At 28.3% G+C, this 16339-nt stretch overlaps 2 protein-coding genes across 2 annotated transcripts; both read right to left on the reverse strand.

Moving 5' to 3' along the window:
• Positions 1 to 6126: 6126 nt before the first annotated feature.
• LOC130802831 (GPI-anchored hemophore cfmA-like) lies at positions 6127 to 11080 on the reverse strand. The gene is made up of 5 exons (XM_057666918.1): positions 10990 to 11080; positions 10727 to 10850; positions 9580 to 9687; positions 8172 to 8267; positions 6127 to 6765 (listed from the first exon to the last, which is right to left on the reverse strand). Exons 1-5 carry the CDS (start codon positions 11041 to 11043, stop codon positions 6290 to 6292), a joined length of 858 nt encoding a protein of 285 aa, XP_057522901.1. The 5' UTR covers positions 11044 to 11080; the 3' UTR covers positions 6127 to 6289.
• Positions 11081 to 13262: 2182 nt separating this feature from the next.
• LOC130802827 (BURP domain-containing protein 3-like) lies at positions 13263 to 16136 on the reverse strand. The gene is made up of 3 exons (XM_057666914.1): positions 16004 to 16136; positions 15202 to 15310; positions 13263 to 14326 (listed from the first exon to the last, which is right to left on the reverse strand). The coding sequence occupies exons 1-3, from the start codon at positions 16049 to 16051 to the stop codon at positions 13497 to 13499; spliced, it is 987 nt and encodes a 328-aa protein (XP_057522897.1). The 5' UTR covers positions 16052 to 16136; the 3' UTR covers positions 13263 to 13496.
• Positions 16137 to 16339: the final 203 nt, after the last annotated feature.

Below are 16339 nucleotides of genomic sequence, written 5' to 3' on the forward strand. Positions count from 1 at the left end.
AAATGTGTTTTGATGAAATTCAAAGAATATGTGAAAAGGTATTTATATAGAAATGGGATAACAAAATTAACAATATTGAATGGTTTTGCACCATAATTGGAAAGTTTATGAATAATTTTATGGTTAAGAATTTGGTGAATTTTAGTTCACACTGATGTATGTAATTTCCTAATTTAGTATTTTCCAATTAATCCATAACTTCTTATTTTAGAAAGTAGGAGTCATCTTATATGGATCCAATTTTTATACACATTAAAATAGTAAGTATTGTTAATTGACAAATACAATCAAATACAATTATTGATAAATACTTGTTATTATTAGGTTGGTGTTCCTGTACACACAAAAATATTATTAACTAAGTCTATATATAAGACTTTTACTGGCATGCATTGTATTTTTCAAAATTAATTTAGTATGCCTAAAATTCATAATATAATAATGTTATTGCGCATCAATTTGTGTGGTTAATTTTAAAGATTAATGAGATAGGTTACTTAACTTAAATAAGAACAATATATCCATTATATTATAGCAAAATTGATTGCTTTAGATAAAATAAACATAGTAAAGAAGATGATCTTACCGTGAGATAATTTTAATTGAGCTAAATAATCTAATTAAATTAATTAGAATATTTACTTTCATACTTAAACTACTCCTTATTATGAATTTTTAAATTAACATTTTAAATTTTTAAAATACTCATTATTTAAAAAAAATCAAACTAAACAAGTTTCACTGTGAGAACCTAATACAAAAGTATTGAACTAATTAACTTCTAAAATTAAAAAATGATGAAAATATAGGAGTAATTCTGATCAAGAAGAATTTATGACTACTTTATCATTTGTATACCATAAATTTATGAAGCACCCAATGCACAAAAATTTTATGTATTATTCTAAGGTTATTTGCCCAACAATATTGTTAAGTTATTTGTCCAACAATAATTCTAATTTTTAATTAATTATTAATAATTCTAATTTTTAATTAATTATTAATAATCCTAACTTTTAATTAATCATTAATAATTGATAACCTCCTATTCCAGGTTAATAAAAAAAAATAAAAAACAAAAATTACCAACTCCCTGCCGCCATTGTCATCACAAGCATAAACTCCAAAACCTCCATCTTCAAGTCAACCATCCACCTCTCCCCTCTTCTACACCATTGATGATCATATTATTTTCTTCCAATTCACAGAGATTAATTACTTTCTTTTGCCTAATGTTTATTTTCTTCTACACCATTGTCTAATGTTTATGGAATGTCTTAAACATGAATATCTCCGATTTATGGAACAATTATGTTAGTAAAGTTCCCTCCTCCCATTTCTTAAACATTAGCAGACGAAATTGCCTAATAATGCAGGCAATGGATGAAATTTCCTAATCATGCAAGTGAATGATCTTTAAGCAAAATTTGATTCCTGGATAATGTTTTCTTTGTAATTGTTTTGTGCACCAAATTGCCAAACAATTGATCAGAAGGTATCATATAAATCCCATTAATTATGAAAACGACGATGTATTAGAGTTCGAACGATGTGTTTCAAACTCCAATATTGCCCAGATCGAGTGTATGAAGTTTTAGTGACAAACAAATTACGCTATCAATGATATCGATGTTTATAGGAGAAAATAAAGCAATAAAACGACACAAAGATTTAACGAGGTTCACCCAACTAAGGCTACGTCCTCCGGTGTGTAGTATCTCTTATATTATCAAAAGGAGTTCAAAGAACTCTCAAATATGGAGAATTACAATAGAAAAGAGATATAGGCTAGTGTTTGGCTTGGGGTGTATTTGTGGATTGATTACAATGTGAATGAGAGCTCTCTATTTATAGGAGAGATCTCACTAAGTAATATTAAGTACATTAAGCCTATGAATAAATGATAATGAAACATCCCCAAGTACTTGAAGAGTCAAAACAGCATCCTAGGAGCCCTTTGCACTTCTTCAATAAGTCTCATAACTCTCATACTTCATTACCTTATTAATCCATACTTAATCACCATCATAAATCAATCATCAAAACTTAACTTAATACAACCACATTAACACATTTATGGGATTCCATCCCAAAGGTCACACATGAATGCACCTCATCAAATGTGCACTCAAGTCACACCAATCACAACAAATTAAATGGTGGTGTTTTTTTCAGATTTTTTTTATTTTTTATTTATTTTTTCTTTTTTATTTCGCAAAATAACCTATTAAACAGGTTAAAGATCACCCGAGAGTAATTTTGGCAAACACCCTCTAATGTTGAAATTATTCAAGATTAATCAAAAATTTAGATTATTTTAGAAAAATCAGTGAAAAATTAAATTATTCTGAGTAATTTTTCTTATTCTAATATGCAAAGGAATTTGAGAATTTTCGTGCTAAAAATAACATTTTCTACAAAATGTGTCTTTCAATCACTAGATATTTTGAGCTACTCATAAACAACATTTGAGTGATATCTTTGAAAATTGTTCAATAATCTCTTAATTTGAAAAAGTTTTATGCCATTTTGATGAATAGAATCCAACATAAATATTAAGTCCATGAAATTTTGATCCAATTCAAAACTGATCCTAAACTCGACTAAAATTAATTATTGAATGATAACTTGTTAGATATGACTTGGTCACGTGATTGTTTTGATCAGTTTTTACAAGTTTTAAAATTTTAAGTTTTATGTCATCATTATATCATCGAGAATCACTATATTTCGGTTAAATTTTATTATTTTGCATAAATAATTATTTGTTGAAACCTTAAAAGCGGTTCCTTTGATATGAACACACATTTTATTGAGAAAACAAAAAAATTGGTAAAAGTTTAATTAAGGATATGAAATCTTTGATAAAAAGATTCTCGACCCCATGGGTTGATCTAAATCCAATCTAAATTGGAAACGACTGATGTGCAAATTTTATTTAACCACAAGCGCACGGTGTAAGTGTAGTCGCGGGTCGAACACAAGGAAGTTAGGATAAGAAACTTGCTAATTTCTACTAATATATTGCTTGAAGAGAAAATATATGTTTGATTGGTTTTTGACTAATAAACTAAAAATGCAATAAGAAACGGGTTTAAACTATATGATGAAGAGATTTAGGGTGTTGGGAATCCCCTAAAGTCATTGTTCGATCAAACTCTCATTAGTGTCTATGAATTGTCAAATTAATTACGTAGTTAAACATTATCTTGTAATCTCAAACTCTAGCTCTATTGATTAACTATTAGATTTAGACCATACTAATTCAATTCTCACACGCTAGTTTTATTGAATGAATTAATAAAAATTTAACTAAAATTTACCCTAAAACAAAGTAGATCCTAATCTCACACGCTAGTTCTATTGACTAGTCCGACAAAGCATATTTAATTTAGGGTTGTTTGCACAATTTAACCACTTTGATCCTAAGTTCATAGACACTTTAAATCATTAAATCATACTTAACTTTTATGGTCAAACCCTAGAAAATGGATCTACTCACTAATCATGATAAAAGCAATAAACACAAACCCTAGAATGATACTAGATATGGATGAATATGATAATAATGAAAAATTCAAGAGAATCAATAATTGAATATCAAAGAACACAACAATTAATTCAAAGAACAATAAATGACGAACAAAACTAGTTTTTATTAAAGGATGATTAATAATGACAATTAAAGTTCACTAAAGGAAGATTTAATACTAATAAAAGGAAATTAAAGACAAGAAAAATTAAATGCTAAAGAAAATTTACAATGCTCAAAGAAAGATTAATGGTAGACTTAATGAAAAACTAAATTAAATGATAAATTTAAGAGTAAACTAATGGAAAACAGTAAAATAGAGTCTAAGAGATGGAAGAAGAGAAGAGAGGAAGCCCTAATCAGTTTTTTAGGGCCTATTTATACTAATAAATACTTAACGCTAAAAGCTAATTCAAAGATTAAAGGGATGAAAATCCCGTGCAGCAAAAGCGAGACTCAAAGCCGAGTCGGCTGCATCAAAAAGACATGAAACCCGAGTCGGCATTTTGTGCTGGAAAATCGCAGCAACTTCAAACGGTCACCATTTATTGATCGGTTGTCGAAATTGGACATATAATATACTGTTGGAAAGCTCTTGAAGTCTTGTTTCTAATGCCGCAAACCTTGTATTTATACGATCTTCTTATCAAAAGTTATGATCAAAAGAGTAGACATATATCAAATTTCACCTCAAAACTTTTGCATTATAAATATTCTTCTACTCTTATGCTCATTTTCTTTGTAGAACATCTTCAACCGAGCTAAATACCCCTTAGTAAACTTTATCATCATTAAAAGTTAAAATCATAAAAATTATGCTTAAAACAATCAAAACCACTCAAAATCAACATGAATAACCAAAATGCGTAATGTAGCATAAATCTTCAAAATACACACGAAATTAGTAGCAACGATCATCATTAAAAAGTATAAAATAATGTAAATAAATGCAAATAATTACACTTATCAACGACTAAACTAACTCAATAAAAAATGACCCAACTGAGACTTAACACATCTGAACTTTTTAACAAGTTTAATAAATACTAACACATTTTCTGAATTAATATTAAACAAATAAAAATTTTAAAAAACCTAGATTATATAATACGCCTATGTACTGTGAACATGATATATAACTGAGGGCGGTTATTAGTGGACAAAGGTCGGCTAAGGCTCACCCTTAAAAAGTAAAAACTAGTGGATTAGTATAATGTATGTGCAGGGTATCTGGATTTTGGCTAACAAATTTTACCTACAGTTTAAGTCATAATACTCATTGTCTTGCTCTTGCCCTTAACATAACAAAATTGTTTTTGTAGTTTGTATTTTTTGGGATTGATTTAAACATATTATTTTTCAAATAATTATTTTCTAGTTTATTTAAACATTACAAAGCAAATTTGACAATTCACTTGACTCAGATATCTAATTCCGACTTGCTCAAATAATTATTTTTCTAGTTTATTTCAGACAAATTTGTATTTTTAGTACTGATTTAAAACATATTAATATGCCTATTTTGACTTTTACTTATGTATTGTTTATTGATAGTAGAGTTGTTAAACCCCACCATAGAAGGATTTTCTCCTAGGCTTCAATATTATTGTTTAAACTATATATGTAGTGTCTACTTGAAAGAATTATTATTATTATGAGTTTGTTTTTTATTATTAAGTCAAATTTGTGTGAATCGTAGCATATATGAATCATTAAGTTGAATTAATCAAAATATATTTCTTTATTAAGTAGAATTTGAGTATTATTTTCATAAGTTTACATACTGCAAGAAAATTTTGATATATTGTTCAAAAAAATTTTATAATCCGACTCTTCTCGTCCAAATGTCCGAGAATTCGAGACGAGTAAATTCAGAAGACGTAAAATTTGAGTCTGAGTTAAAGGTGAAAAAAGTTCACCTTTTATTCAGGGTAAAATTAAAATATAAATAACTCGATCTAAGTTTGATTCGTTGTTATGTCGAGTGATGGAGATAAGACTTTTTTCTTTTATTGGATATAGGACAGCGGGGAGGAAGGATTAAGAATCCAACCAATATTCCTAGCTCCAAAGTATAGAAGATTCAATTTTCAAGACTCATAGAGATAGTAAGATAGCGTCCAAGAAAGGTTAGGGCAAGCCTTACATAAGAAGGAAAAGATAACAATTTGACTCACATTTATGATCCCTCAAAATTCAAAAATGATACAAATCTATTTGAAATGTTCATACTTGAATCTAGGTGATTCCCCATGTTCTAAATATTTATTATTATTATTATTATTTCAAATTTAATATTTCTCGCTCATTGGTATTTTATATAGTTTAGTCCTTTGATTTTTGTATTACATGATTATCAGAGTTAAGCAATTTAATTGACTAGCTTCCCTGAAATCAACCTGTTAATTATACATACATCGTTCGCTTGCAATTAAAATAAAATTTCACATCAAACAGGCTAAAAAGAGGAAACGACTAAGAGAAAAGACATTTAAAGTCAAACCCAAAAATATATTAAGATAGTGTCCAAGAATTTTAGGGCAAGCCTTACATATGAAGAAAAAGACAACAATTTGACATACATTTATAATCCCTCAAAATGAATTTATTTGATATTATCATTATAAAAATGATCATTATTACTATCAACCCAATATTCTATTTGTAAATAGAGTTTGAATGAGGGAAGATTTCATATCCATTTACCCTTCAAAAAGAGAACTAGAAGAATAACAATCAACAACTAAAAAAATCATATCAATTAGAATCACCTAATAGTTTTCTTCCAGAAGGTTTGGAATTACTTGAAAAAGAAAAAGAAGCACCAGTAGAAGCTTGACTTGATGTAGGACTTGAAGATGATTGTGCAAATTTATTAGCAGAAGCTTGAAATGAACCAATTGGTGATTTTCCTTTTGTGAATTCACTTGATTTTTTACTTGATGATTTTTCATTGGCTTTTTTAGCTTCTATGCTTTGGGAGTTTCTAGAAGTTTCACTTGATCCATTAATTATTGGAATTTTTCTAGATTCATGGGCTGAAGTTGTTCTAGAATCTGCTGTAAAGTCTTGGGTTGGAGCTGTTGCATGGGTGAAAGTTTTAGTACCAGTTGCATTGAAATTCTTGCCTTGAGATTTTGTTGATGTGTGATTTGAGGTTACTTTTGGTATTTCACCTTGTTTTGAGTCTTTGCTTGGGAATAGACCAAATAGACCTGATCCTTGATTTGACCCTGAAAATCAAGATATAAATGGGGTTATCAATTAAATGCATTATTGACATTTAACTCTTGTCACTTATTAATTACTCTAACGGTCCGTTTAGTAGGCGGTAATATACGGTGGTAATAGGAATGATTTATAGTATATATTTTTGATGATATATATCATGTCACTAACATGGTAATTAAAGTTTGATCGTAAAAAATGTTTTTTTATTCACAATTTTTCATTACCACTTAATACCACATATTTAAGTGTGAATGCGTTGGAATGACTTTTGTGAAGAAAATGAGCTTGTTGAAGAAAAATAAATATAGTCATTAAATTGTCAAGAGATATTCTTACCAAAATTACACTAACATTCTGTTAACATTCTCACCATTTAGTATCGATTACTAAACGAACTGTAAACGTATACTATACAATACAGCTGATTTTTTGACATAGTATTAGAAGTTAACTTAATATAAAAGCATACTTCATCATAATTATCTATCTTCCAAATCAGTATTTAGTTATGGGCCACGGTTTAATTGAGTATATGATAACACCTACTTCTTCTATCTGGTTAGAACTGAAGTAAAGAGAAAGTAGGGTTTTTTTTTAGCAAAAAAGTGGATATTGATAATAATGCAAAAAAGAGAGAGAATGAATTGTATGTATGAAATTAAAAAAAATTTTAAATGTATGGATGAGATTAAACGAAAATGGTAGACATTGTTCAAAACTAGAAATAATGCTAAATAAGTGGAACAAAGAAGTGTATTGCATTCAAAATTCTAACCCCAAGGATTTTCATATGAAAAATTGATAGAATATATGACACATTATGAAGCTCGAATTATCCCCTTAAAATAAGTTCAGCTCTAATTATTCTTGAAGTTTCATTATCATCATACCTAGTGTATCCTGCTCATAGAAAATTATGATTAGGGTCTGAAGAGGAAAGAAATGCAGCAACTCAAACTCATAAAGGAGAGGGCGACCAAAAAGTCTCTCGGTTCTCAAAAAAATCCACAGATGAATCATCAGAAAAACCCTCACAACCTGTTTGGTTAGTGGTACTAAATGGTGGTAATCGGAATAGTGTAAAATTTCATGAAAAGTTTCATATCATTCCCATGGGAATGAAACTTTGATCACAAAAAAGTTTTTTTATTTATAAATTTTCATTACCAACTAATACCACATCTCCCAATGGTAATGGAATAAATTTTATGAAGAAAATGAAATGATTGAAGTAGGACAAGCATGTCCATCAAGGTAGCCAAGAGATTTTTCAACCAAAATTATATTAGATTTTCATTTTCATTACCCCCGTTTATTATCACCTACCAAACGCGTCGTCAATGTCATGCATAATTAAAGATTATTCAGTTATTCTTGAAGTTTGATTTTAAGAAAAAATTACTATTACCTGACTCTTTTTTAATCATAGGACTTGAATTTTGACTTGACTTTGACGATTGACCTGAGCCTTGTGCTGAAAATTGACCAGATGCTTTGTGTGATCCTGAAAATCCAATTTTTTTCCCTTTTAATTTGTATTTTAATTGTTTATAAAATTACACTTCAGCCATTATTGATAAATTTAAAAAATAGTTCTTAAAAATACTGTTACGAAAACTCTTTCAAAGTCAAATCATATAGTAGTACTTTTTATTATTTTTAAAAAATATAATAATACTTTTTTTACTCTTTTTTATTGTCCATTTTACATACAATTATTACTAAAAAAAACAAATGAGAATAATAAATTTTAGTGAGGCTATATCTAATTCAATAAATGTTAATACGGCATAACTTAAACAAGAATGTATGAATATTTTGTTAAAGTAAATGTGAACGGATAAATGAACAAAGATAAATGAGTAAATATTTTAGTATAGGAAAATTTACCTAGAATAATCCAACCTATTTATGGTTTTCCTATAATAATCTCACCTATTGATTAATCATGAATAATTCCAAATCTAAGAGATGTTTGCCTAGAGTAAACTTGGGTAACCCGATGACCTGCTATAGTAGGTAATTCACTGAAAAAGTAAATTGAAAATTAATTTAAAATTAGAGAAGAATTTTGAAATTTTACATAAAAAATTCTAAATAAAAAAAATCATAAATTTTTTTCAAAAATTTTTTAACATTTTTTTCGACATTTTATTTTAATTTATCTTTTTTTTAAAAAAAATAAAACTTGTTATAGCAAGTCATCCGGTCACCGAATTTACTCTAGGAAAATATCCCTCAAATTTGGGATTATTCATGGTTAATCAATAGGTGAAATTATTGTAGGAAAATCATAAATAGGTTAAATTATTCTAGGTAAGTTTTCCTTTAATATATACATACATGTAAATGGAATAATAAATTTCTTGAACAAAAGAAATTGTGAATATTATAGGAGTAGTCAAATGTTATCATCGAAATAGAGTTTATTTTAAAGTGGACAATAATTTTAAAATCGGTTCTTTTAGAGATGTGAAAATAATGAAATAGAGATAGTAGTACAATTTTTAATATAAATCAATACTCCATTTGTTTTCATATGATCTCAGAGAAATTTATTGAATTTTAGTATCAATTTTAACTATGTATTCTCATTAATCTATATTAGAAAACATATTATGTAAGATCATGATGCATTGATATAATATATGTTTTCTAAACAACTTAGAACCCATAATTGAAATTATTTGAGTTTGCAGAATATGTAAAAAAAATTGAATGGAAAAAAAAAACCAAGAGAATATATATGATTTATTATAAATTAGAGGTTTATCTAAGTCAAAAATAAAATAAAGGATAGACCCTTATTTTTTTACCTGAGGATTGTTTAGATGTTGGACTGGGTGCACCAAAATGGAATAGTCCACCACCTTCCTCCTTGTTTTTGTTACCTTTCTTGATCTTAGCTTCATGCTTTTCTCGGTCTATATAAAACCATATGGTTACTTCTACCTTATAACAATTACTCCCCGTCCCGTTAAATAGGCAACACCAATATTTTCGCAATTAAAGAAAATAGTGGGATAGATTAAATTGAATGTATAAAATTAAACATGAAAATAAATATGTGGATAAAAATTAAAAAAAGTGTTCACTAAAAACATTACATAAAAAAAGTAATGTTACAAAATGACGAACTAAAATAAAAATATCGAACAAATTTATAGAAACAAATTGATTGTATATCAAGTGTTTTTAATTGTATATATTGTACATTTAAATGGGGAGAAATGGTATTAGATTAATACTCTATCCATTCCATTTTATGTGTTTTGGTCACATATGTTCATAATTCATACTTTTAGGTCACACTCGAAACTCCAATGCCCATACTTGAACGTTTGGGCCACACTACAAAATTGACGCTTATAACTCGCACACTTGGGCAATGCGTCAGTTTTTTTTGTCTCCCATCTTATGGGCCACACTTTTTAAAGTATGGGGGATAACAATAAATGATGCCCAATTTGTAGTTTTAAATTTGCTACACTTATAACGTGGATTGTCAACATTTTTAAATATTGATTTTGCACTATAAAAAATTATAGTATGCCGAATACTTTATGTTCGTTAGTATTGGTGTCATTTTCGTTTCAATTTAATACAAAGACTTTTTCTCGTGATCTAATATTCAAAAATATTTCATCCACTTATTTTAATTTATTCTTTTTTAATTTTTACCAGAAACGTACTTATTTTTAGTCTTATTTTCACACTATAAATATCATCATAATAAAATGGGAGATTAATGGATTAATGATTGTTAGTAACTTTTATTGAGAAGGATGTATTTTGTATTATTTTCAATAATCTTATATTTATGATTTTTTTTGAATTTTTTTATTGAATTATTTTTTATCAATTGTGATTTTACTAGGTTTCGGTTCTAAATCCGCCACTAATGATAACTATTAATTTATGGATGGATGTAAAAATAAAAATTACTCATATTATAAGTTTTACCTTTCTTAGCCTTGTCGGAAGCTCCAGCGGCAGCGGCAAAACCAGCTGCCCCTCCGGCAACTGCACCGGCAGCTGCACCGGTTGCAACAGCTATAAAATGCGCTTGGCATACATTTATTGTTATCTGTACAAATTAAATAGAAAATAACACCCAAAAATAAATTTTATTAACTAATAATCCGAACTTAATCCATAATTAAAGAATAATATATTTTTTTTAAAAAAATTCAACAAATTAGTAGTGAAAAGATATAGTGCTATACATAAAATAAAACGATGAAGACTTTTAGGGAGGTTGATTTCATTGAAATTGACATATTAATTAGGAAAGGGTTAATATTTTTATTTTTTTTGTACTTTTTTATTATTTTGAATTTTTTTTTATGAAATTAATTGAAATATCAGTACAAGATAATTTGGATAAAATGAAAAAGTGGAATTATTGGAGTATTTAAAAGGTGTTTGAAGAGAAAATGTTGATAATTTTCACCACGAAATATTTTTGGAAAGTATTGACTTGAAATCAATGGCCAAATTCATTGGTGAGATCTTGTTCCACAAAAGTGTACTTTCACTTTCTATTTAAGTCGAGCTATATATAGTAATGTTATTTACTTATTTAGAAGATCAAGAGGTCTTGAAACCTAAAACTAGGAAAATGCTCTAATGTATCCCAAAAAAGTTTAAAATTATACTATTATTTTTATTTCATCTATTTATGAGGGGTGATAGAGTATATAATATATCCAAAAAAGTTTTAAACTATATTAGTATTTAATTGGTCTGTTTGTAAGCAAGTGATACCGTGACAAAGTATACTACTATATGTATTTTAGAGTTATAATCATTAACTTTTTAGTTAATTATCTTTTTAAGTTGATGTTGTAAGCCTAGAATAAGTTATATACTTTATTAACAAAAAATTTATAATAACACTGAAATAATAAATTTTCTTCTCCAAAATTCACACTTTATAATCGTAAAATTTAAGTCAATACTAATAAGTTTATGCTAGCGAATGAACTTGTATAGTTGTATTTGAAACTTGAAATTTTGAAACTAAACTAATGCGACAATTCTATCCGAAAATATTTATTCATAGTAAAAGTTTTGTAAAAGGTCAAAAAGTTTCGATACGAAATATTGGTTTTTTTTTTTTTAAATAGTAACTATTGGATATCAATCTCATTATAAACAAGAACACACAAAAAAAAAAGACACTAATAAAATAGTCTTTAGGTTGTTGGTGTTTTATAGTCTAAAAACATATTATTTTTTAGTAATTTCACAACGTCCAAATCTTGTCTTCTTTAATTTCTTGCAATTTATCTTGTTTTTCTACAGCTCGATCTGTCATTTGTTCTAGCAGTATAAAGTATTGATTAAATGAATTGAAATTGATTGTGCAGTTATCATACCAATATAGTTGCAACATCTACACTACACATAGTCAAAGAACCAACTTAACGAATAAAATATATCATGAGCTTCTAACAAAATTTTTGTTGGAGTTGGTGACTTGAGTGCAACATGGTGAGTCATGACTGCATCGGTGATGGCCACGGGCGGATCACCTGGAACCAAATCGATTCCAAACCACCGAAAAACCATCCCGTAATCAGAATCGTCTGAGACATCATCCTAGATGATTTTATTCTAGCCCTAAGACCTAAACACTAATAGCTTACTTTCTTCTTCTCTCTCATTTATAGTATAATATTCCATTGTATTGAGTTCCTTGAGCTCCATTTATTTATATACTGTTAATCAAGCTAGCTAACATTCAGAATGTAGCGAAAATTGGGCCAACCTCGTAAAATTTTTTGTTTGTTACTTTGTTTATTATTGCACTTATTTCCTATAATTTTCCTTTCTAATTCTTTATTAACAATGTTTACTTTTTAATATAAGAGTCTTCATACAATTTAATTTTGGGTGTAATTTAGGAATAAAGCTTGAACCTCTAGACCGTATTCAGATCTCGTTTCAATTGGTATTAGGGGAATCCCTCAAATCTAGTGTGACCCTCCATTGAGTTGAGTTCCTTAAACTCCATTGATTTCTATACTATTAATCAAGCTAGCTACTACCGAGGATGTAACCCAAATTGATAAATCACATAAAATTGCATTTTTTTTATTATTGTACTTATTTCCTATTGTTTTCATTCCTAGTTCAATAATTAAAGTTGTTTAGCACAAGAGTCTACATACCATTAATCTTGGTTAAAACCTTTAGAGTTTAGACCCTATTTTTATTACATTTAGCTAATGGTTAAATCCCCAAGAAACCAACTCAACCAAAAGTTTAAGCTGATAGTTGAGGCCCCAAGATATATTATATACTCTAACACGCTCCCTTACACCAAAGCTCTTTGGTCTAGAAGTGTGGATGCAGCACAAGTCCTCCTCATACCTAGTACGAAATATTCCACTTGAAGTTGAGGCGTGATTGAGTTTCGAACGCGTAACCTCTTATCACGATGGCTCTGATACTATTTCAAGAAATCAACTCAATCAAAAATTTAAGTTGATAGTTGAAGCTATAACATATACATTTATACCATGTCAATTTCTATTACAAATTTAGAATATAAAATATAAATATATATCAAATATCATACATATATTACATCACATATGAGCATTAGTACACCATAACAATGCCAAAGGGACATACAACCAAACCATAACTAATCACTATTATTCAATAACCAACACCACAAACACACAATAATAATCAAACCCATGAAATCCAACACATAAAACACTTACTTAGGAACCCAAACAACATGATCTTCAGGAAGAAAATGACAAACAGGAACACTCCCTGGTTCAACCTTAAGCACATGAAAGGCCAAATGTTTAGGGTTCCATTTAGATGTATCAGTATGACATATAACAGCACCTTTGACTTTAGTACCATCAACACCCATCAAAGAAACCATATAAGTCTTAGTCTTCTCTGTTTTATGACAGTAAAAAACTGCACAAACATAGTCCATTTTGTGACACACCACAGCTTTATGTTCTGACACTTTCCTAACTCCTGTAAAAACATACTTTTGCGTCTTAATCTCTTCTTGTTTCCCGGTATTGGTTGAGATTGTGTCCAGCTCTTTACCCAATTTAGAAATCACATAATCAACCATTGATTCTAAGGATGTTGCACAGGTTTGATCCTCTCCGTCCAATCCTTTAGCCTCGCATTCTTTTATTGTTCGAGTCATGACTTTGGCCTCATTCGAGTTCGATTTTACATCGAATCGAGTTAAAATTTGTGGGATATTGTCTGATGAAAAGGGGATTGATTCAGAGATTTTTCGAGGTAATAAGGTTGCTCCATTTGGGGATTTGGTGAAGTGTAAGTTCATTTGGGTTCCTGGTTTTAGATCTTTTTGGAGGAAGAATAAGGCTATGTTTGGGTTATCTTTGAGTTGGGTTTGTGTAGCAGCATATCTGTAGAGAAATGGGTTTCCTTTAGGATGGACATCTACCCATGTTCCTCCTTTACCCACATGAATATTGGTTGATCCTGTGTTTGGTTTTCCACTTCTTACATCAATTCCATGGTTTCCTACATTGACTCCAACTCTACCCTCTTGGATAGGATTGGTGTATGACATGTATGAGAGTTAGTCAACAATTCAAATAGATACTACAAGGTATGTTTAATACTCTCTTATATTCATCCTAAGTGTCCCATTTGACTTTTTATCATTTTTTAGGTGGTCAAATAAAACTACATATGAACAAGAAAGAGTGAATATTTTTAAATTATGATATGGTAAAGTAGAATTAGTAAGTGTAAAGGTGTAAAAATGTTAAGTTTAGTAAAGATAAATTGATAAAGTTAACATACCCAAAATAAAAATGAGAAACTTAGAACGAGTCATATTTACCAACAACTCTAAGTCTCCGACCAATATTCATTTATATACTCGGACCATTAGATTCCATATATAACTTAAAAATAAAATTAAAGACAAATTAACGTGAGTAATATAAATTTTTGCAATTTTTCTAGAGTTAATACCAATTTTTGGTATGACATAATATTAATTTTTGTTTAACCATAAATAATATCAACTTAATTGGGGGTGTTATTCTAGAATAATATTAATTTTTGTTTAACTATTAATTTACTTTTTGTTTTTGTCAAATAACCTATTATAAACAAAGATTGATATTATTTTAGACAAATTAAATACCCATTAAGTTGGTGTTATTTATGCTTAATCAAATATTGGTATTATTGTAGGAAATCAGTGAATGTTTGTATTATTTACTATAATTTTTTCTAAAATTTAAAATTATGAAAATAATTTTGAGTTTTGAAACATATTGAACCAATTAAATACACCAACCAATTACTTTCAACTTATTTTTTAGCTAAAGTTGATTAAAAAAAACATCATACATTAATACACATGTAAACAATATAGACTATAGTTTGATCAAGTTGCAAATACACACCAGTCTTGAGGGAGTCCTCAATAGTTTTGGGCATTGGAGTATTAGGCAACATTTTTTCCCAATATTCTTCGGACGATGAAGCTGCTTGGCTTGTAACTCCTTGTGCAATCTGCAAAAACAAATTAACCAATATCAAAATTTTAAGTTACTCTCTATACCCTTGCCCTTCTCCAAAAGATATCTGATTGTATATATAATATTTTTTAATATTACAATAATCAGTTTAAGCTATTGATTTATTACAGAGATATAACGTATCTCAAAGCTTTAACTATGTTAAGGAAACAACTTAAATAACAAAAAATTAAGGTTATTGTTATAGCCTTACGATGTTTTATATTCTAGTGTCCTTAAGACTTGAGCATAAACTTTCTTTGTCCGTCTCATTAAACTAAAACATCAGGATTTCACGTAACTCAATGCAATATTTAAATCATTAATATTTTTAGTACCTACATGTAAAAATTATTAAAAAATTAATATTTAAAAATCATATATTGAGATAGTCTAATAATTTAGATGCCAGTTGACTATATAATTTCATAAAAATTAATGAGATAAACTTGAGACAAAATCAACCAACGAATAATGTGAATGTCAAAAAACCAACTCAACTAAAACCTTAAAATTATTATTGTAGTCATGGTGTAAAGTATATTATATACTATATTACACCCTCACATATGTACAAGAGCCATTAAGAGTAAAAGTAATTAGTAATATGTTGTATTTAATTAGGACCGAAGGATGACAAGTTTGCATGATATAAGTGTTGAAAAATGAAAAGGAGTAAATATTTTACAATGAGGATGGCAAATATAGGCAATAGATGGAAGCAACGAAACCCCATTGTAATTAACAAAAGGCAATTAGCTTAGTAGTGATTAGCAACAAGAAATAAATTAAACAATTAAAGTGAAGCAAGCTAGAAAGGCAAAGAAGAATGTAAGTAGGGAATAAGTATTTATAGGAGTTTTGAGGAAGTCAACCTCAAATTATATATATTGACTTAAAATATGGAGGTGTCATATTTAATTATTTTTTTCATCAATTATAGAAAATATCTTTGCTTGGAATTCAAAAAGGAAAGGTACATAATATTGATTTAAATATTAACTTTATATGAATAATACTATGC

The sequence above is a fragment of the Amaranthus tricolor genome, chromosome 16, assembly GCF_026212465.1.
Source record: "Amaranthus tricolor cultivar Red isolate AtriRed21 chromosome 16, ASM2621246v1, whole genome shotgun sequence".
NCBI lineage: Eukaryota > Viridiplantae > Streptophyta > Magnoliopsida > Caryophyllales > Amaranthaceae > Amaranthus > Amaranthus tricolor.

Bases quoted from the DNA above. Each gene is read 5' to 3' on its own strand.
- LOC130802831 (XM_057666918.1), bottom strand. From the start codon at position 11,043: ATGTCAATTTCAATGAAATCAACCTCCCTAAAAGTCTTCATCGTTTTA. The intron at 9,688-10,726 runs GTAAAACTTATA...GGTTTTATATAG, and splicing joins TTCCGACAAGGCTAAGAAAG to ACCGAGAAAAGCATGAAGCT. The intron at 6,766-8,171 runs GTAATAGTAATT...CTTGATTTTCAG, and splicing joins TATGATTAAAAAAGAGTCAG to GGTCAAATCAAGGATCAGGT.
- LOC130802827 (XM_057666914.1), bottom strand. From the start codon at position 16,051: ATGGGGTTTCGTTGCTTCCATCTATTGCCTATATTTGCCATCCTCATT. The intron at 15,311-16,003 runs GTAAAATATTTA...TTGTTTTTGCAG, and splicing joins CTATATTTGCCATCCTCATT to ATTGCACAAGGAGTTACAAG. The intron at 14,327-15,201 runs GTGTGTATTTGC...ATCCTATCCAAG, and splicing joins TGAGGACTCCCTCAAGACTG to AGGGTAGAGTTGGAGTCAAT.